The sequence below is a fragment of the Equus przewalskii genome, chromosome 8 (genome assembly GCF_037783145.1).
Source record: "Equus przewalskii isolate Varuska chromosome 8, EquPr2, whole genome shotgun sequence".
NCBI classification, from domain to species: domain Eukaryota; kingdom Metazoa; phylum Chordata; class Mammalia; order Perissodactyla; family Equidae; genus Equus; species Equus przewalskii.
Genome location: NC_091838.1, coordinates 34,635,366 through 34,657,094, shown reverse-complemented (window position 1 = coordinate 34,657,094; position 21,729 = coordinate 34,635,366). Strand labels below are relative to the sequence as shown.

At 41.3% G+C, this 21,729-nt stretch overlaps 1 protein-coding gene across 6 annotated transcripts in view; it reads right to left on the bottom strand.

The window, feature by feature from the left end:
* CLXN (calaxin) overlaps nucleotides 1–21,521 on the bottom strand; it is a 36,936-nt gene extending 15,415 nt beyond the window's left edge. The window contains exons 1-10 of one of the 6 annotated variants that reach the window (XR_011543079.1): nucleotides 21,288–21,506; nucleotides 17,231–17,389; nucleotides 16,490–16,594; nucleotides 15,662–15,813; nucleotides 15,281–15,385; nucleotides 12,090–12,175; nucleotides 5,095–5,227; nucleotides 3,965–4,137; nucleotides 3,505–3,685; nucleotides 1,963–2,169 (exon numbers count right to left, since the gene is read on the bottom strand). Coding sequence is in view for 1 of the 6 variants with exons in the window: in XM_070630626.1 (XP_070486727.1) it covers nucleotides 12,116–12,175; nucleotides 15,281–15,385; nucleotides 15,662–15,813; nucleotides 16,490–16,594; nucleotides 17,231–17,389; nucleotides 21,288–21,345 (639 nt within the window). In the remaining 5 variants the exon portion in view is untranslated. Of the gene's footprint in view, nucleotides 1–1,962; nucleotides 2,170–3,427; nucleotides 3,686–3,964; nucleotides 4,138–5,094; nucleotides 5,228–8,270; nucleotides 8,562–9,933; nucleotides 12,176–15,280; nucleotides 15,386–15,661; nucleotides 15,814–16,489; nucleotides 16,595–17,230; nucleotides 17,390–21,287 lie in introns of those variants that run through there. The other 5 variants (XR_011543080.1, XR_011543076.1, XR_011543078.1 and 2 more) reach the window with 5 other exon arrangements.
* Nucleotides 21,522–21,729: the final 208 nt, after the last annotated feature.

Genomic DNA, 21,729 nt, shown 5'->3' with positions numbered 1-21,729 from the left:
TGACACCCCCTCAGGCAGGGTACTCTGTGTATGTGTGTGGCTGGGCCACATAATAGGGGCAGTGTAGGCTGAACAGGCAGGGGGAGGTGAAGATCAACAAGAGGATGTGTGTCTTGGGGGAGGAATATTTTCTTGAGGGATTAAATCTCGGCATGAGTACAAAGCAAGCCACAAATTACTAAGGATGAGGGCCATGCTGTTCAGCACCCAAAGGATGTCAGTGATGGCGTGAACATATAATGACATACCAAGGGGATTTCTGGTACATCTCCACACTCCCATGTTGCTCCTGATGTTTCTGTACATGTGCCTCTGTATGTGAATGGACACATGAGTGAAAGGCAACTAGGGAGACTTCATCCATTTGATGTACATAGTGAGGTAAAATTTCTTTTAAATATTTGATTTACTAGCAGGCCCTCAAAAGCACATCAGTTCTACTCCTTCCCAGTCAATAAGTCCATGATCTACTCAACTCTCCAGGACTGCTGCTTACTTAGGCCATCTTCTCATAATCCAATAAAGAAATAATGTATCCTATTGCTGGACTCACAGTCTATCAAGATGTTCTTCCTTATTATGGCTTACCAAATTATTTCTGGCTCCAATAAAGACCATTTCCTTTTTCTTTTTAAATTTCTTTGAGTATGGGTAAAATTAGGTTAGGATTTGGATTAAAACAACTCCCATTTTTTTTTGTTGTTCTTTTAGGACTCAGTGCAATTAAATCAAACCTTAGTTTTCAGTTCTCCAGGTCAAATAAGTGATTTCTTTTTGCAATGTGTGATGTGATTGTAAAGTCTTTACTACGCTGAGGACCATGCTTGGTTGGTTTCCAGGCCATCTAGAGCTGAACTCCTCACATATACCTATGTGTCACTGTAAGATCTAGTGAATTGAGAGTTCTAATTCTGCATGACTGGGGGCCTGAGACTCTGTATTCTAGCCAGCTTCCCCTGAACTGTTGGTGCTCTCAGACAGTGCCATCAGTACACCAAAATTTACCTTCCAGAGAGAAGGGAACTGCCTTGGATGAGTACATGCTCTCACTTCCACTGAAACATGGACTATACTCTTGGACCCCTACAGTGGCCTTCATTCCATTCTGAGGTCAAGGTGCTCACTCCATGCTTACTTCCCCCAGCTACTTGTTATTTATGTCATAACCAGAGGGAAAAGGTGAGCCTGAAAGCATGTAGTCCAATCCTAAGAGCTCTTTATCATCCTACTCTACCCTCAGATTTGTCAGGCTTGGCCATGGGCCACAAGAATGGGATGCACAGGGACACTACTGTGAGCAAGGCAGCCCTTTCCTGCTCCCCATAGAGCCTGAAGTCTTGATTTGTTTATTATTCCTGGAGCCTGTGCTCAGCTACTTCCCCCTTCATATCCATCAGAAGTGGTGTTTTCCTAAAGAGAAGGTAAACACAGCTCTTTATTTTGCTGTACGACACACCTGGCCATCTCGAGACAAGGGTGAAGTTCATGCTCTTCTTCCTCTTTCTCAGCATTTAATTTTTCCCCTCTTGCCTCTTCTCTTTTTTCTTTTTCTTTACTTTCCCTATCTACCTCCCTCTTTCCCTCACATTTATCTAGCTTGATGTTATCCATGAAACGACAGCTATATGAGCTTCTATACGGGCTCATATAGTGATTACTATTGTGGGCCATATCATATCAGCACTTACTTCAACTGTTTATATTTTTCGAGGTTATGTGTTCTTCCCAGTGGAGAAAATTAAGGAACCAACTTAGTATGACCATGTAGAGTCTGTGTGGCCTAGCTGACTCAGGGTTTACTCTTCCATCCTCTCGGCAGTCGGCATGTGCCAGCTTACTCTCCTGTGCCTGCTGCCTTCATAAATGGGCAGAGTGCTGCTCCTGCAGACTGGCGTAAGGAGGCAGTGCTCAGGGGCAGCCTTTGGGCTGAAGGTTGCATTCAAAGACCCAGAGGCCTATCTATTACCTGTGATCCCAAGACTGTGTCCAGCTCTCCTTTATTATCTGAGCCCACATGGTTTCTATTTTCCCATAGTCTTCTGTGTAGGGACTAGAAATAGTCAACAATGAAAGAGAGGTCATCTCCTTCATGTAGGAGCAGAAGATCATGTGCACACATCTGGAGGCTTCATAGGCAAGATATGCAAGTAAGTGGAAAAACAGGTGGAGCTGAGGAGTGAAGACAGAAATTGGAGAGGAGAAAGTCCCACTGGGTGTAAGTGTGAGTTCATGTATGTGTATGTACACATACTCACATGCACAAATACACAACCATAGCTTAAATTAAGCCCAGATAACAAAACACTCTAAAACTCACATAGCAATGGATTACAATTTGGTGGTTAATAACAGGTCTAAGAAAGGGTTCTTTCGAAGTAACTTGCGCACTTCTAGGACACTATTTTTATAAGGAGAAAGCCGCTGGATGCTCAACCAACAGGGATTCCAAGTTGACCAAGAGTCAGCATCCTATGAAAGTAAACCATTGCATTCCTAGCTGAGCATTTTTGCAGGGAAGATATTTTTGCCGCATATAATGAGGACTCTCTTAATCACCTCCTCACAGCAGCTGAACTGCTCCTGCCTTGGCTCCTTCTGGGCATGCCCATTTAGGACATAGATCCTGGAGGAATTCCAGTCCTGCTGAGGAGCTGCAGCAGGCTGGAAGTCAGGGGCACTTATGAATGCCATTTGAATGCTGTAGGGATGACCCAAGGAGCAACCAATATCACAGCTATTCTTGAGGATGTGACACTGAATGAGAAGACAGGTTCAAAGTCCCTGAAATGCAGCCAAAGCATACAAATATTTGCATGATAAGTCATCTGCATGTAATAGTGGTAAGAGCTAACATTTACTAAGAATCTACTACTATGTGCCAGGCACCACTCTAACTGCTTTCTATCTAGGCACTTACTCAAGTCTTCACAACCCCATGTGGCAGATACTCTGAGGGCTGCACATGGCAGTTGTTAAAGTGAGGCATGCAGAGTGGTCAAGGCACCTGTCTGGGGCCACGCTGCAGACAGTGAGAGCAGTACTCCTGTCCTGCCTGGTTGCAGAGCTCACCCCTAACCCTAACTGTGCTGCCCCTCTGGGCATATACAAAGGCTTCTAGGTAGTGCTGTGTGTCCAGATGGGTTCTGAAGGAGGGCACCCCATCTCCTGGCAAGGTGCTTAGGAGTTCTTGCCTAGTGGCCTTACCAGAACGTGTGTTTGCTCGTTTGGGGGATGCAGTTGTGGGTGCTGGCGGTTGGGCAAATCTCAGGTCTTGGGGCCCTCCAGCTCAGAAAGGCAGCAGCAGCCTTGCTGGGGTGGGGGTGGGGGCGGTGCTACACCTACTCACCAGGAGCTAGGAGACAGAGGACTTCCGCTACCTCTGGTTTCATGCACTCAAGGAGCAAAAAGACTCAGTTCTCTCTCTCTCTTATTCTGGGTCCTGGGGTCCATTCTTTAATTGTTCTATATTCTGATTCTGTACTATAACTATTCACACCCCCATACCTCCACAAAGCAGGACTCTCCCTTTCAGCATTTGAAGGGATTTGATATTCTTGCATTCTTCCTCACAAAGCAACAGGTCCTGACAGGGCATGTGGTTGGAGCAGCCGCCTGCATGCCTCAGGTGGACTGAGGCAGGCCAAGAATGAGAGGGGGAGGCATGGGGTGGCCAGAATCCAGTCACCTGAGAAAGGAGGAATTCAATGCGGAATAATCCCTCACCCTCTTCACATAGGTGCATCTCTCCCCACCCCACCCAGATGCTGTCTGCCCTCCAGGAGCTCCATAGATCTGGATGTCAGAGGAGATCCAAGCAAATGTGCAGAGCCTCTCCCCAGCATGTAGCTTCACAGGACATCTGGGATCTGGTGATAAGCTTGGGTCTGCCCTGCCTCCTCTTGTACTGGCCTCCTCTGCCCAGCCCTCCCTCAACCCCTCCAGCTGCCCCTCCATACCTCCTCACCTCCTCGCCCTCTGGATTCTCTCCAGATGGAGTCTCTGGGGTGTGCCATGACCTGCCCTGCTCTTTGGGGTACTGTTTTGAAAGAACTAGATTGTTTCTTGCTGTCTTCTCTAATTTTTTTGGAGCTTTCTTCATGCCCAGCACTTTCTTTTCTGGCTCAGTAGATCTTTTCTCTGGTTCAACATCAAGCCATAGAACAATTCCTCACCCTTATGTCCATTACTCCTCTACTTTGATCATAGTCATTGCTATAGCAACTACTAAAACCTTGAATTAAATTTCTAAAACCATAAAATATGCTAAATAAAATATAAAAGTATTTCCCACATCCTGTCCTCCCACTCCCAGTCTCTGACAGTCTTTTCTGAATGGGATGGGAGTTCCGTTTGACCAAGTGTTGGGAGCTTACAGAAGACACACGGCTCCACTTCTCTCTCATTTCCAGCTGAACAAAACAGTTTCCTATTTGCAAACTGCCTCTCATTACAGATCATGAGAGGCGCCAAAAGGTCCTTTAACAAAGAACTACTGAGTACTGACAGTGTGTATGAGACCCCGTTGGTTCCTGGGATGTGCCAAGACAATCTGGGTAGCATTTTTAAGTCCTGGGGCTTTCGAGCACTGAGTTGGGATGCATAGCTATTCACTCTGCCCAAGAATGGATGAAGGTGGAGGGAAAAAGATGCCCAGTGTGGAGGACAGGAGGGCAGTGCTGAATTAGGGCCAACAAACTCCATGTGTCCATGACGGCCTCTGGAGACAGGAGAGCCCTCTCAGGGGGTCAAGGGGCTGTGTGGGGTTGGTGGGCCCATCCCCACCACTACCGCTCCCCGTGCAGAGTCTCAGTCTCCTAGGACTGCACCTCACTTCTGGAGCTGCCTGTGTGTGTCATCAAAGCCGCCAAAACTGGAGACTCCACCAAACCACTCCCTCCCTCTCATCCCCTCCCACTGCAAACCATAATCTTGCAGGCAGACAATGAAGATAGGACAACTATTCAGAAAAACGCGTGGCTTTGGAGACTCAGGACATGTCCCAACTGCACCTGCAGGTTTTCTTTTCCTGGGGCTGACGGGCACTGGCTGCGTTGCACCTGCCGCAGGCCAGCTCCTTGCCTTTCAGTCACATACCTCGTGCTGGGTGTGCAGGCCCTGGCCTGCTCCACATCCTGCTCTGCCCGGGAAGAGATCTCCTCCACTCCACTGACTTCTCAATAGACTCTGCAAAGGGAGGCTGTCACTCTTACATCTGCCATTTGATTGTCTGTAATAATATGAAAACAGGGAAAAAAGCTCTGTCGCCCCTTAACTGTCCCACTTACTTCTCTGTTTTAAAAAAAATTCATGCCATGCAAACTTTTGCCCCTACTCAGTTAATCTTTTTCTTTTCTCCTCTCCTCCTCCTTTTCCTTCTTCTTCTTCTTTACAAGACAACAGCAATTCTGGTCTCTAAATTTTGAGCTTCTTGTAGGTAGGGACAATGCCATTTTTTGCATATCCTTTTGACGTCTATATATGTTCTGCAGATAGTGGATGTCATAGCATGCACAGATCATGTATAAATTCAAACAGGATGACTCTCAGGGTCCTTGGAAATAAGGAGGGTGCACTCGCTTCCTAGTTAATGACTGAGTATAATTCCTAGGGCTGCGGTGTTCTTTTCTGCATTTACATGAATCAAAGTACAGCACCAAGTAATATTTAGACATTCAAAGAGGCAAGCAGCATGCTTTCACTTAGTCAAATTTACACTATCCAATTTAAGAACACAGCAAGTCGACCAAGCTATGAATTTGGCTAGTTGGAGCTCATATAACTTGGATAGAAGTTAATGTTTACTCAATGGGATTTTAGACTTCTGTGCTTTCATACAAACCATGTATCCTGTTAATTTCTCTTTAATATTTTAGCATCTTAGAGCCAGCACAGCAGACACATTAAGACTTGAATGTGGTTGGGCAGGACCATAGTTATTAGTAGAATGGCGCCGATTACTTCAGAATTAGTGGTATCTTGATGGGAGAAGAGAGAAATTAAAGAACTCCAAAGTGTCTGTTAAATGGAATAAACTACCATGTGCATGTCTGTGAGTTTGTGGTGAGGGAGATCTGTGTGTGTGTACGTGCGTGTGTTAATAGGAGGGGTAACTTCAGTAATACTAACTCCAAGAGTCTAATATTTAGGAAAATTCTAGTAATGTTTACATTGGGGTTTTATCATAGTTTCATGAGATTCATTTCTCTGAATACATTAGATTATTAAAGATATTTTTAGAGATATCCTCCAACTTCCTTTGACTGGCTAAGTAACGTAAGCAATATAGCACATTTGGTCACAAGGAAGGACCCAGAAGCCAAGGTTTTTCAATTCTAGGGTGTTGGTGTTCTTATTTAATCCTTACATATGAGCTCCTATTAAGAACCCAAGCACACTCCAAGATAGGGCACACACTTCACTGTCTAACACACACATATATTAATCTGTGTATTTATATTATACTTTACAGTTCACAAAATGGTATCATAGACATTATCTCATTCAATTCTTACAAAAACCCTGTGAGATGGAGGCAAAGAGAGTATGTATTATTCCCATTTTACATGAACTGTGATTTGTGGAATAATTTAAAGCCTGTGAACACGGTGACTATATGTACTGCTTTGCCTGAGACAACCCCAGACTATGTCGCACTGATGTAATTATTAGCATTTTCTTCCACTCTCAATATCATCCCAGTTTGGAAACTATGGTTTCCACCAATCTATAAATCACTTTTCACTTATATCAAACTTCAAAGTTCATGTGATTTGTGCAAGGCCATGTGATATTTTGTGAAAAAAAGAGGCAGTCAGACCGAGAACATGGTTAGGGGCTTGGGCAGCAAATCCAAGCTACCCCTTTGCTAGTTGTGCATCCTTGGGCTAGTTACTGGCACCTAGTAAGTGCTATATCATAATATCTTGTGTTTGCCGCTTGATCACATGGCCTCTTATCACTGGCATCTCCTTCTTCTCCACACAGAAGTCTTTCTCTGACACTGCCTAAGATGGCCCAAAGAAACATTCCTTGTCCTTCTCCATTTGAGGAGTCCAGGCTTTTTCCCTTCTCCCTGAAGGACTTCTGCCATTCTCCTCACAAACTGTCAGCAGTTTCAGCCTCTCCTCTCTCCTTCCATGGTCACGTGAAGATCATCTCACTTCTCCTGCCCCCATGCTGACCCTGGAGCCACAGAGTCTGACAGCCTAGCCACCATTCGTGAACATCTGGACTCTTGGCAAGACAAGGTCCCAGCTGAACATCCAGATTCCTGTTGGTATGGATGGATACCTTTACATCCAAACTGGAAACATTAACTAAAGAAATAAAATTCCAAGGTGTTTCAGATGAAAAGAGTGCCCTGGAGAGAGTTATCAATGGTGTCACTCACATACGTATCAATTACCTAGCACCACCAGGTAGTCTTCAAGGGGCTATCTGAAGATTTTTCAGGAAGCTGGAGCTCTCAATTACTCCAGGCTTCAGGGAGTATGGATGGCAAGAAGAATAGATATTGCTTCAGAGAAAGGTCTTTAACATTAGCACTAGATGAGGTCTGAATCTTGGCTTTGCTCTTTAACAGTTTGGGACATTGAGGAATTTCCTCAATCTGTAGGATGAAAATGGTAAGTAATGCTTACATTTACGTCTTAGGATAGTTGTGAGAAATGAGCCAGATAATGAAGGTAGTGTTTAGCATAATACCTTGAACAAAAGTGTTCCCTGGATTTTTGAATAATGTATTGTTGAGATTATGGGGATTATTTTATTCCACTTTCTGACTCTACCATATTTCTGAAGGATTCACTAAGGAAGATTTGACTGAATAGTTTTAATTAATCTTCTGGACTGCCCTGTGCTTTGGGGCTAATTGCTCCGACCAGGAGGTAGTGACTGAATGCCATTTGCAGAGAGAATCTGTAAATTCTTCTGCTTCCCTGTATGCTATTTTCCATCTTCAGCCTCACTGTTGTCCCTTGGTCCACATGAAGACTTTGGAGATGGGGACAGGAGACAGGAAGGTGCACCTCAGGTTAGGGGGAGGATGGCCTGCATTTCGCCCAATTTATTCAAATACCATTTAAGTTGACAAGCCTCTCATGCAGGGAACTCTGAGTGAGTCAGGCTGGGACCACATAATAGGGGCAGTGTGGAGCTGAAGAGGCAGGAGGGAGGTAAAAATAAACAAGAGGATGTGTGTCTTAGGGGGAGGAATATTTTTCTGATGGATTAGGTAGGAGACATGAGGTACACATAAAGCCACAAATTACCAGTGATGGAACTGTGAGCAGTGAATTGCTGTGCAGAGTAACGGCACTCTGATAAGACATTTCCAATGGAGAAGAATGCTGTTTCACTCAGGATATTTCATGGTTAGACTTCCTTCCTTTTCTGCTCTCCCTGTGAAACTGAGCAAGTTTCCTTGAGATACATATATCTCATGAGAAAGGGGCTTTGATTTACTTTGGTATATATTTGGGTTGGCTTCTCCTTCAGTGGTAACTGAGACTGGAAAACACTTCAAGAGGTCATCTTCTTCACTCTAACAGAGAGGGTGGTCACTAAACCAGAAAAGACAAATAGATTACCTCTGCCTCATTTTGAAATAGTACCAACCAATCCTCACAATTTGATGAATTGTGGTTAACACATGTACGGGTTAAATTTCTATTTTATTATGTATCTATTACAGTCTCTCCATGTCAAATGCAATTCCCACCCTTTCTTGGCCACATTTGGTGAGAATTAACCATCAGCTCTGGATGACTGTGGGAGAGTTAGGGGATGATTCTGTGAGGAAATGGACACAATTAGATAAAATGCTGTCAGGAAAAATGGACAATCTAAGGAGCAGCTCAGAGGAACATTTTCCAGACATGGCTGTCTTTATAGTTTCAAAGTGTATTTGACTTTGAAACTATATTCTCTTCAACAATATCCATTAATTAAGAAAGATATAAGGTTTTTTTCTGGGGGTAGAGAAGGGCAGGAGAGGGACTGTCACAGTAAATCCAAGCAGTGATAGGTGGTGACAGAGCCATCGCATGGCATAGAGTCCTCATTCTACTTTATGAATGAGGCAATGGCAGGGCAACTGACTTAGAATATATTAACCCCCATGGCTTAGCACAAAGTGAGAACTTAGTGAATATTTTGGATGATTTTATGATGCGAGCAATTTCAGGCTTGGCTTCTTACAAGTGCAATCTTGTACCCAAAGATATTCACATGTTAAGAATGCAGGACTACCAGTTTTCAGTGGTAGTTTTTAAATCCTGTAGTTAAAAAAAGGACTTGATTGTTTCCCAAACAGAATCTCTCCATGCTGCTTGCAGGGCAATGCTCACCTCTCCCAGAGGGGCCCAGCGGCTTTCTGCATGCTGGAAGGAGAAGGCGAAGCCAATTCTTTGAGGAGCCAGTGAGAGGGAGGCTATGCTCAATCTTCCAAATTATACCTGCTCATCTGTAGTCCTAACCCAGCTGCCCCAAAGGCAGGCAGAAACAGGGCTGAGCACAGTTGGCTGTACTCAGAGGGAGGAAGAGTCAGGGCGAGCCTGGCAGCGGGGAGCTGAGGCCTAGAGCAGCTACTGAGCTCAGAGTAAGAGGGAGGAAAATTCTTCCTCAAAGGTACTCAGATGACCTTGCTATTAAGTTGAGTGAATTTTTAGTGTTAAAATCATTCATGAGTTGCTACAGTAGTGAAATTAAGAGACTCCGGAAATCTAGATATAGTAGCAGAAGGAAATGATTTGGGCAGATTAGGAGGAGGAGCAGCAGAGGGGGTGTGTTCTATAATATAGGGGAAGCTCTTGAACAGAGCTCACAAGTCCTTATGTTCATGTACAGACATTATCTTAAGTTTCACAAAAAATATTCAGAATTTTTTCAAAACAGATCTTTTAGTTTTAAATAACATCAAGTAACAAACAGTTATTCACACGGAAGTCAATTTTTACTCAACCTACAATAAAAAGTTTAGATACAACTGTATAAGATCAATTCTTTAAATGACAAATTAAAACCATGGTCAATTATGGTCCATGATATTGGCAAAGAAGTCAAAGGAAGGGGCACCACAGGGAAGGGAAGTCAGCGTTCTCATGCATCAGACACAGTAGGCCTTCCCAGAGGGTAATCTGGAAACATATGCTGGAATTCTCAAAATTATGCAGGCCTCTAACCCAACATTCCTACTTTTACAAACTTACATGTAAGCAAGCAAGCAATGATGCATGTGAAAAGATTTATCCACAAGGAGGGTTCATTTTGGGAATTGCTTATAACAGCAAAAATGTGAGAACAACAGAAAAGCCAATGGCGGGGAAGTGGTTTAATGGTCTGTCATGATGGAACACCACATAGCCACTACAAGTCAGGCTGTAGACAAATATTCCATGACCTGAGAAAATGTTCTTGAGAGAGTGGTACATAAAAAAGCTGCTTACAATAGAGCATTTTCAGTGTAATCAACTAAAAAATATAGGGATACTCTGTGCATAAATATAGGTATATTTACAAGTGCATTAAGCCTGAAAGAATCTATACCAGAATATTAATGAATATTTTAATTTTATTTTTTAATTTCCTAAACTTCTGAAATATTCTTCAGTGAACCTCTATTATTTTGTAATGTGAAAAACAAAATTTAAAAAATCAAAAGCATTGTATGTTGCATTATTTATACTTATTCAAGATAGAAAAATTGTGTCAAAGTCCATCTATGTAAGAATCTAAAATTTTAAGAAAATATTTGGATGTAAAACATCCTTTATTTCATGGAATTGCTTACTCCCTTTATTTGTAACAGTCCATTTTTTTTTACATATATGTACTCTTTTGTTTGAACTTAATAATATGTATCTAGTAACAAAAGGGATTTTAAGCAGCCTTTCAATGTTTCCATATGGACAGAAGAGATGTCTGAGTACAACCACTCTTAGCTGCTTGCATGTGTTTACTAAGGAGGTAAATAGGAGCTCAGAGGAACATAACTAGGCCTTCTCTTTCTCACACTTCCATCCTATGCCCAGAGGCACCTGCTCGATAGTGGGAAGCAGAGGGGAAGGCAGGTCTATCTTCATGAGCTAATAGCCGGTGGGGTACAGTGTGATAGATCCCTATAAGGAGGGAACAATGGCAATCCCAGATTGGGGGAGTGGGTGCCACTGAGGTGCATCCAGGTGGGGGCATGGGGATGAAGAGTGGGATTGAGGTGGAGAGAGAGAGGGAGCCAGAACAGAGAGGGGTCTCTCCAACCAACTGCAATGGGAGAAGGCAACTGAGATGACTCCAGAGATAAACTGAAAGCTGTACCCATGTGTTATCTATTAAACCCCATAAACAGCAATTTCCTCTTCTGCTCACCGAGAATTTAGACTTCCTCTGCTCACTGAGAGTTTAGACTGATCTTGTGGTACTTTGTGCTTTTCAATCCACAGTATTTATTGAAGGCCCACTCTGTGCAGAGGACAGTACTAACTGCGATGACAAACAGACAGATGGGTACGCTGAGACCCCTGTCTTCAGATCTTTCAAGTCTAGTCACACGGTGATGGCAAAGTCTCAAACAATAATATAGATCATATTAAAACAGGTTCCATGTTTCTTTCATCTCTCTGAATCCCCCTCAATGCCTAGCAGAAAGGTGTTTAAATGCTAAATGCCCACTTCATTATTCTTTTGAGGGCATCTTAATTATTTATTGCTCCAAAGGAAATTCAGTAGTTTCAATGATTGTTAAACATAAAACCCAACATCTTTCTGACATGAATATTTGCCCTAATAATTCATGATTTTATAATCTTTCTATTCATTCCATTAATACAAACATTTTTATGACAGCTATGTGCTTCAACAGTTTACATGATAAAATATCTCTAGCAATGCTAACTTGTCTTGCCAAACCCAACAGCATCTAATAAGGAACTTCTTGTCTTCCATCTATTTTACTTGTATCTTATACTAAAGTTGAATGATATATGTAAGTGAACCCCATCCCCTAACCCTAAACACTCCCAAACATTTAACACCATCTTTCTGAGCTAAGTAGAAAAAATACACAATTCGTGTACGCCTCCTTGTTTACTCACTTGAGACAACACAGACACTTAGGTATTCACATATCATTGAATTCATTTGGATCTTTGAATACTTGGGTTTCAAATTCCATCCGGCTCTGTAAAATAAAAGTGCTCAAATTAGTACAGACTTCCAAAAAAGGAATAACAAAGCAAACTCTTAATATTCAAAGAGACACAAGATAACTGAAGAAGGGTGGGAATCAAGAACTTGTGATGCTCATGCATTTTTCACTCACAGACAGGGACAGTTCTGACTATATTCCAAACACAATGTTGGTCTGAGTCGACAAAGATGAGCAAGACCATGTGACCCAGCTCTCCAGGAGCCTCCAGCCCAGTGGTAGAAACTGGAGAGCTTAATTCACTGCAATGAGGGCTGCAATAGGGTAAGCACACAGTGGATTTGGGGAGTCCAGAAGGACTAATTATGTCAGAGCCAGGCTGCAGTGGGCAGCAGAGATGCTTCCTGAAGCAGGAGAAGCTGGACTGAGAGCCGGAGTTAGGGAAGAGAAGAGGTTCAGTAAGACAAGAACCCAAGAGCTGAACCCTTGGGATTTATTAACAAGGTCGGGGGGGGGGGGGGCGGGGAGCGACCACTGAAAGAGCAGTTTCAGAGGTGAACAGGAAGAAGCAATGGTAGTGTAGGTCACAAATATGAACAATTCTTTCAAGATACTTAGCTGTCTTGAAAAAGAAAGTCATTGGATAGGAAATAGAAATAGGTGTGGAATTACTTTAAGTTTTCTCCTTTTCTTTCCTTCCTTCCTTTCTTTTCCTTTCCTTTCCTTTTCTTCCTCCCTCCCTCCCTCCCTCCCTTATTTCTCTCTCTTTCTCTCTCCCCTTTTTCTCTCTTTCTTCCTTTTGTTCTGTTTTTCAGATAGGACAGGTTTCAACCTGTTTAAATTCTGATAGGAAAGTTTTAGTAGCGAGGGAAAAGGTTGAAGATAGAGGGTAAAGATAAAGGCAAATGATGAATCAGTTCCTGAGCAGATGGGAGGAGAGACATCCAGAACTCTCCATCAGGCACTTCTGAGATCTAGCCCCCTAGCTGTCCTTCCACCCAGCCATCCATCTACCCATCCATCCATCCATCCATCTATCCATCCATCCACTCAACATTTACTAGGCACCTACGATGTGCTATACAAGGTATATGGGGATATGGCAGAAAAAAAGACCAACTTCCTGCCCTCAGGGTGCTTACATCTATGTGTTGAGAAAGACAATAAGTAAACATATTCTATGTAGTGATAAGAACAATGAAGAAAAAAGAAGCAGGGTTAGGGGATTGGGGGGAGGAGTAATTAAGATGGTCAATGGCATCTGAGCAGAGACTGAATGAAGTGAGCATCTGAGGCATGTGAATGTCTAGGGAAGGGACGTTCTAGACCAAGGCTACAGTAAGTGTAAAGGCACCTAGGGAGGAACAGTGAGGCAGCTGGGGTAGCTCCAGGGGTAAGAGAAATGGGAGATAGTAGGAGATGTGGTTGGACAGAGACAAAGGGGCCACCGTACAGACTTCAGAACCCACTGGAGGGCTTTGAGTAAGCAGAGGGGCGTGATAGCATTTATGTTTTTTTAAATATACTAGATACTGTGGAGAATAGTCATTAGAGTGACAACAGTGGAAGCAAGAAAGCTAATGATCTAGGCTAGGTGACAGATGATGACAGCTTGATTTAGGTTGGTGGCCAATGGACATGTGGAGAAGAGGCTACATTTAAAGATATATTTTGAAGGAGTAGCTAATAGTGTTATAAGACACAAATTAGGAATGACTGCTAGGTTTTTGATTGAACAACTGAGTGTACGGGGCTGTCATTTATTGAGATAGGAAACACTGGGTGAAGGGCAAGTTTTGGGGGAAAACCAAGAGTTTATTACCTTTTGGACAGGTTGAATAGGCAGCTGGAGATACAGACTAGAGATTGGGGGTGGGTATATGGTGATATTTATACATCACATCACTACACCTGCTTAAAATCTTCCAATGAATCCTCATTACGTTCAAGACAAAATCAAAGCCCCATGCTCCAAAGGACTTGGCCCTTCTGTGCTTCTCCAACCTCATCATCAGTCTCATACACACCAAACACTCTTCCAATACAGATTCATTTGTATCTCTTGCTCTCTCTCTCTCTCTCTTTCTCTCATGCATATGTCATTCCCTTTGCTTAGACTGTTCTTATCCATTTTGACCTGGCTGACTATTATGTCCTTAAAAACCTAAGTAAGCCTTCCCTGTCCTACCAGCCATTCCATACGCTGGTTTAGTTGCTCTCTTCTTGATTACACCACCACACGCTATACATATTACTATGGACCTAGCACCAGGGTACCCAGAGTACTCCATAATTGGTGAGTGTCCTTGGGCAAGTTGCCTAAACTCTCTGAGCTTCTCTGAAGTTCCTCACCTACAAAATGAGGATTATAATACTACCTACTTCATAGGGCTGTTAGGGGGATTAAATGAGGCAATATGGCTTAGTGCTTATGACACTGCCTAGCATAGATGAAGCATTGTACAAGTCATTAACTATTATTATAGTAATATTTATCACCCTGTTGTGTAATTATTTTCCTGTTGGCTTTTCCCAGGAAAATATTAGCCCTTGAGTGCAGTCATTGAGCCTTTCATCTGTGTTTCTGGCACACATTAAGCTTCAATAATTGTTTCTTACATGAATGAATAAGTTAATGAATGAAAAGAAACAGCACTGGGCTACAATAGTACTATGAAATGAACCACCAGGTTCTTCTTCAGTGGGCTTTCTCTATTTAGAAGCTATTCTCGGGGCCAGCCCGGTGGCGCAGCGGTTAAGTTCGCAAGTTCCGCTTCTCAGTGGCCGGGGGTTCGCCGGTTCAGATCCCGGGTGTGGACATGGCACCGCTTGGCACGCCATGCTGTGGTAGGCGTCCCACATATAAAGTAGAGGAAGATGGGCAGGATGTTAGCTCAGGGCCAGGCTTCCTCAACAAAAAGAGGAGGACTGGCAGTAGTTAGCTCAGGGCTAATCTTCCTCAAAAAAAATAAATAAACAAAAAATAAATACAATAAAATACACTTTAAAAAAAAAAAGAAGCTATTCTCTGTGGGTGAATGTGAGTCATCTGACCCATAACTCACCAAACCAAGTAGTCCTGGGTTGTTGATCCTACATTATATTTTGGTCACTGTTCAGTGAAAGTACTATCATTACCTTTGGATCAGGTAGACATGGTCCAAAAGCTTCCAGTAGAAGAGTCTCTTCTCTCACAGCTTGTTCATAGTCTGCGAAAGACAGCTTCCCATCATGGTCATGGTCCTAGGGGGTGACCAGTCATATGTCAGTCAACATGTAAAATACTTAGTGCAAATACGTACTGTCTTTTTCATGGTCAAATGTTAATAGAAGAAAGGTGTTAGCAAACAAGAGACTAAATAGTGAAACTGAAAAGAACTTTTAACATTGTAATAAAAGAGCACAATCGAGGTGTTTTATTTCACCAAGCAGGAAACTGACAGTTACAATAATTTGAATTTTCTATGCCATATCTTGCCTGCAAATTTCAATATAAAACTCTAAATTACCCATATTTACCATCTTCTTAAGTGTTATTTCAACCAGATCTTTAATTCCTTCATCAGGGTCTTCTTCAGATGGCTGTTTGAGAAGGCTGTTCTTCAACATGTGGAACATTTCCTCCTTTGAAATGAATCCATCACCATTCAAATCAAACACTTCAAAGCAATCTTTTAAAAAAATAACCAATTATGAATGTGATACCACCACTAGGGTAACATTTGCTCTGATAAAGTTTTCAAGGCCAAGGTCTACCTTGTTGATGCTCTTATCAACCCCACAGGCCTTAGTGCAATCTAATATCCATAGTAAATGCTTAATGTATACCTATTGAATATATTCACCAATCCTTAGAAAAAGTCTCTTTACGCTCAGCTATGAAAAAGCATGCCAAAGAATAATACTTGAACATTTTCACCTTGAAACTCTTGGAAAACTGATTGAAATATGACTCTTGAACAGAGCTCGTTGGAATTAATTAAAAATCAGAACACTTGAATCAATTTTGTCTGCTTTTATGGCTACAAGGCAAGTAATGAAATATGTAAAATACTTAATACCTTAGTATGTAAATGCATATGTGTATAATTGGCATGTGTAATTTATGCCTATGCAGTCTTGCTTGGCATGAATTACTCCTCAGAATCTCTTGATTTTCCTTTTCATTAATTTTTTTCAACCCTTATCATTGACTTGAATTTGCTCCATAAAAGAGGCTAATGAGGATTCAAACCAACCAACCAACAGACAAATCTACTTCCTTGGTGGTGTTAGAGAACACTGATTTAAATTCTTTAGATATGTTAATCATAATATACAAGCCAATAGGATAAATTGAAACCTTACATTTCATTTTTTCTTCCAAAGTTCCTCGAAGAAACAGTGATAATCCATAAATCCACTCTGATACGTTTACACAACCATCGTTGTCTTTATCAAATCCTCGGAATACTAAAAAGAGAGAAGTAAAATACAACACTTGTGCTGCATTTTTACTTTGAGTAACGTATCTACATTGATACTATTCACTTTTAAAATTTAGACAAAACTTTCGGATCATATAGTCCAACATTCTCATTTGACAAAGGAGGAAACTAAAATAGTGTAACACTGAAAAGCTTTTATTTAAACTTACACATTTTCCCTTCATATTTTGTGGGAACAAAGTAAATTCTGAGACTCTAAATATATTAATCAATAAATATTAAAAAATATATTGGTATATTAAATTTATATTAATATAAAATTTTATATTTTTCTCATTCAAGAAAAGTAATGCTATTACATGATAGACGGGATAATATCTTAATTTTTATTGAAATAAATAAAAATATTTTGGGTTTTCTGATATAAAGTAAGGGAAACCTAGTTATTCAAGCTGACTTTGTCCTCTTCTTAAATACAAAATATGAATATATATTTATATAAAATATAAATTTATATAAATATAAAAATTAAATTTTTATATTTAAGTGAAATTGGGACTACAGAACATTAAGCTTCCTATCAAGAATATGTCCAAACTCCAAACTTTTTTTTTGAGTCATGGCTGGATTTGGCCCATTTGAATATTGTATTTCTTCTTACCTCTGTCCATAATCATGTCATCTGTCATTCCAAATGTCACGTGCAGGATGTTTCGAAATGCATTACGATCTAGTCCAATGACCACACCTTGCCGCTCTGTTACATCTCCCACCAAGGTATAGAAAAGGTTTATAAGACATTTCACTTCAAATTTATCAACTGTGAAAGAGTAAAAGTAAGATATAACAAAAACACATTTTAATCTTTAATTTCTAACTTAAATTTTGCAGTAATGAATTTATAGACAAACAACAGCAAAGCCATCAAATACGTAGTTTTCAACAGAAGACCCTGTTTTGAGACACATGATCCTTAAGTCAATAGAGGATGGCCACTACAGAGGACTCTCCACTAAAATGAGAGAAACAGCCTTCCCTTAAACAGGAGCTGAATATTAAACACATGTAAGTTGAGTCACATTTAGGGAAAAAAGAAGATAATATTAGCCAAGTTACCTGAATAATGATTATGGAGTCAGGTCTTAAACTTTACCAGGCAGTAGAAGTATGACTCAAAGTAAGCATGGTAATGTTCAAGAATGGTAACTTTTTTCCCAGCATTTTGATTATAGGTATTCATGAAATTTACAACTTAACTTTTCCTTGGGAATAGATACAGGCTTCTGAAAACCAGGCAAAAATTTCATTTCACATTAGCCTTAGTTAATTCATAACCCAGATTTTGGAAATGAGAATCACCTATTTTCCAACAAAGAAGTGTTTAGGCATATGGTGTTTACAGCACCCATTATGGTTCTTAACTATTCAGTAGTACTCTGGAGGAAGGAAATTTTTACTTATAGGATATACACACACATGCATACTTGCCCATACACATAATTGCATAAAGGGTGGTGTTTTAAATACTTGAGCTAATTATTTGTGTTCCAATCCACATCTGAGGTTTGTAGGTGGAACTATTATTGACTGGCATTAAAAACATAAAAGTAAGTTTAAATATGAAGTATAGATGGAAGATTGGGAAGATATTATTTCAAAACAAGACAAAATTATGGCTGCGTACTTTTAAAAACAAGGACAAAACCTGTGTGCATATAAAAGAAGACAGCATAAGAACAAAGAAATCACACCTAATCCTACAGATCAGGACAGGCTTGAGTGTGATTTCTGGTTTTGGGTACCACAATTTAAGAGGAACACTGAAAATTCTAGAAATTAAATGATTAGTAAATAAATTGATTAAATAGTAGAAAGGAATATAACAGTTATAATTTTAAAAATAGTAGTTCCTGTAGAAAATGGTATGTCAATTTCTCAAAAATTTAAATATAGGAACACTATGTGATCCAGTGATTCCACTTCTGGGTATACACACACCCAGAAGAAGTGAAAGCAGGGACTCAAGATACTTGTATGACATTGTTCATAGCAACATTATTCACAGTAGCCAAAAGGTTAAAGCAACCCAAGTTTCCATCGATGGACGAAGGGATAAACAAAGTGTGGTATATGCATACAAGGGAATATTATTCAGCCTTAAAAAGGAAGGAAATTTTGACACATGGTAGAACATGGATGAACCCTGAAGACATTATGCTGAGTGAAATAAGTCAGACAAAAAGGGGCAAATATTGTTTGATTTCACTTACATGAAAGTAGAACGGTGGCTGCCAGGGGCTTGGGGAAGAGGGAAAAGAGGAGTTACTGTTTACTGGGTACAGAGTTCCAGCTGAAAAGGATGGATGAAAAAGGTCTGGAGATGGATGGTGGTAACGGTTGCACAATAAAATGTTTGTACTTAATGCCACAGAGCTGTACACTTAAAATGGTAAGTTTTGTGTTCTATATATTTAACCACACACACAAAAAAAACTCTAAAAAGAAAACGAGCTGTTAGTAATTGGGGAAAAATGTCTGCATGAAAAACGGTACACTCTGTTCATATATATGAGATGCTAGCAGCGGAGATGTTGATAAGCCATTTTTCCATCTCAGCTGAAATAAAAAGTAAAGAATATGAGATTAATTTATTATCTGAAAGATCATAGATCAGCCATAAGAAAACTTTTTTTGCTGAAATGTTTCTTAAATTCTAGAGTACAATACTAAATGAAATCAAGAGAAATTCAAGAATGGATTTTCATCTTCTTGGATTGGTCTAAGTGTGTTCTGTGGACCATAGCTGCAGAATGGTGGGTTAACTAGACAATCACTTAAGATACTTTCTTCTTCTCCGAAAAAAAAAAAAAATTCTACAAAATTTATCGATTTCATCCTGGTGGGTTTATCATCTGACAACTAAAGGGAAATCTGACATTACAGGAAAGGTCCTCTGTTTAAAGAAATTTAAAATTATAATGTCCATGACTTGTAACTATTTCTATAGAATTCAACTTGTAATCATCAAGGTTTTTAAGGCTCACTCTAAAAATTTTATGTAAGGACAAAAATCAAAAGAGTTGACTGTTTTTCCTGACACATTTTCACTTATCTTTTAATGCACTCACTTTTTGATTATTCACAGAATGCTTGCAATACGTTGCTAACTAACTGAACAGGGACTAAATAAAATTCAGCATTGTGTATAGCAGTTATTGTATTATTTATTCAAAATTTTAACTAGATATTTTAAGAAGATCTGGTCTTTTCCCAGAAATGGAAGTATCTTTGATTTTTTTTTAAGGATTGGCACCTGGGCTAACGACTGTTGCCAATCTTTTTTTGTTTTTCCTGCTTTATCTCCCCAAACCCCCCTGTACACAGTTGTATATGTTAGTTGCAGGTCCTTCTAGTTGTGGGATGTGGGACGCCACCTCAGTGTGGCCTGACGAGCAGCGCCATGTCCGCGCCCAGGATCCAAACCCTGGGCCGCCACAGCGGAGTGCACGAACTTAACCACTCGGCCCCGGAGCCAGCCCCGTGGAAGTATCTTAAGAAAAATAACAACAGAACAAAATTCTCATCAGATTATAATAACCATAATAATACCTTAAATTATAGGATGCCTTTTTTCTAAGAAGTTTAAGATGCTATACACATCATAACTTTTATTTACAGCATTTCCTACCACTCACTACATTAGATACTAAAGATGATTAGAAGGCACCAGAGCCAATAATCTCTAGAACTACATTAAAACATGTTTGTTCCTCCTCCTTTGCTCAATGTGGGTATTCTAGGAAATAGAGCTTCTCCTATCTCCTGAAGTAGCCAGTGGTTTTGCAATCAGCACATAACTTAAAAGCTTGCTCATCAGACAACATCTTCCTCATCTAAACCATATCCATAGCTTCCTTGCCCAAGTACAATTCTGTTTTTCAGTCTGAATACAATCCTAAAGTTAACTATTAAATTCTAGGACTGCCTTTTAGGGTGTGCGATTGGAGCAGATAGCTTTAATAAGTGCTGATCTTGTCGTCTGCAAAGTCTCCTTTACCTTGCAACCCCACAAGCAATCGGAAAGTGGAAGTCTAGAGTGGGGAAGATTCTCCACCATGTGTTTAGCTTTGCTGAGGTCTTTGGTTTCCAAACAAATCTCTTTGCTCTGAGATACAGGTTTCTGTGCCACTTCAACTCATCTTTCCTAAGGATACTCAGCCATTGATAACCATTTTCCTTATGGATCTCTTGCTAAGTTTCCAGAACTTGGACTCTGCCAGTTTATTTGATCTGAAAAGAGCTAGAAAGCAGGTGTATTTGGTTGTGCTACTTTTCTTGAGTCTGGTGGATTTTTTAGTACTTATTTTACACCTGTGTCTGAGGCTAAAACCACTTGTGTCTCGTAGGTGTAGAAATCACGTTTCTATAATGGAAAAGTAAGTTACACAGAGGGTTTAAGAAGCAAGTGTCTGCGTGGGAGTGCGGTACTAGATGCCTGGATATTGGTCCTTGGGATCATGGGAGGGCGTGGTGCCTGCCCCGGGGCACTAACCCCCGAGAATTCCTTCCAGACTTTTCTTGAAGGCGTGGGTGTGGACGGAACTCCAGCAGCACACAGACTCGGGAGGCGGGAAGCAGACTGAGACCGGACATTAGGACCCGGCAGGACACGAGACCTGACCGAGTCTCCGCTCGTCCAGCACTTGATTCTTACTTACAGTGCTTGCAATTTTTAGTTAAGGTTTCCGTCAACTTCTGCAGCTTCTTGCGATTCATGCCTGGCGCTCAGGGAATCAGGCAGCGGCCGGCGACTAGGGGCGCGCAGAGATCCGGACCATCACGAGCCGTGGGCCAGAGCAGGCGGGCCGGGTCTCCACCGCGAGGGCGGGGTCCCTAACACTGAGCGGCCATGGCAACGCCTCCGCGGGCCGCCGATTGGCTTCCGGGCGCCCGCGGGGTGCGTACGTGGCCCTAACACACGGCGTGGCCATGACAACGACTGGGCCGGCCGCCTATTGGCTCCTGGGGTGGGGGTGCGAGGTCCCCACTTGGCAGTCCGGCCTAAGCTCGTTAACAGTCTGTGTTCTGATTGCTGATGTCGGAGTTTTGATTTTCAGTGGTTTCTGTCTTTTGGGCTCACAGCCCCTTGGGTGGACTGCA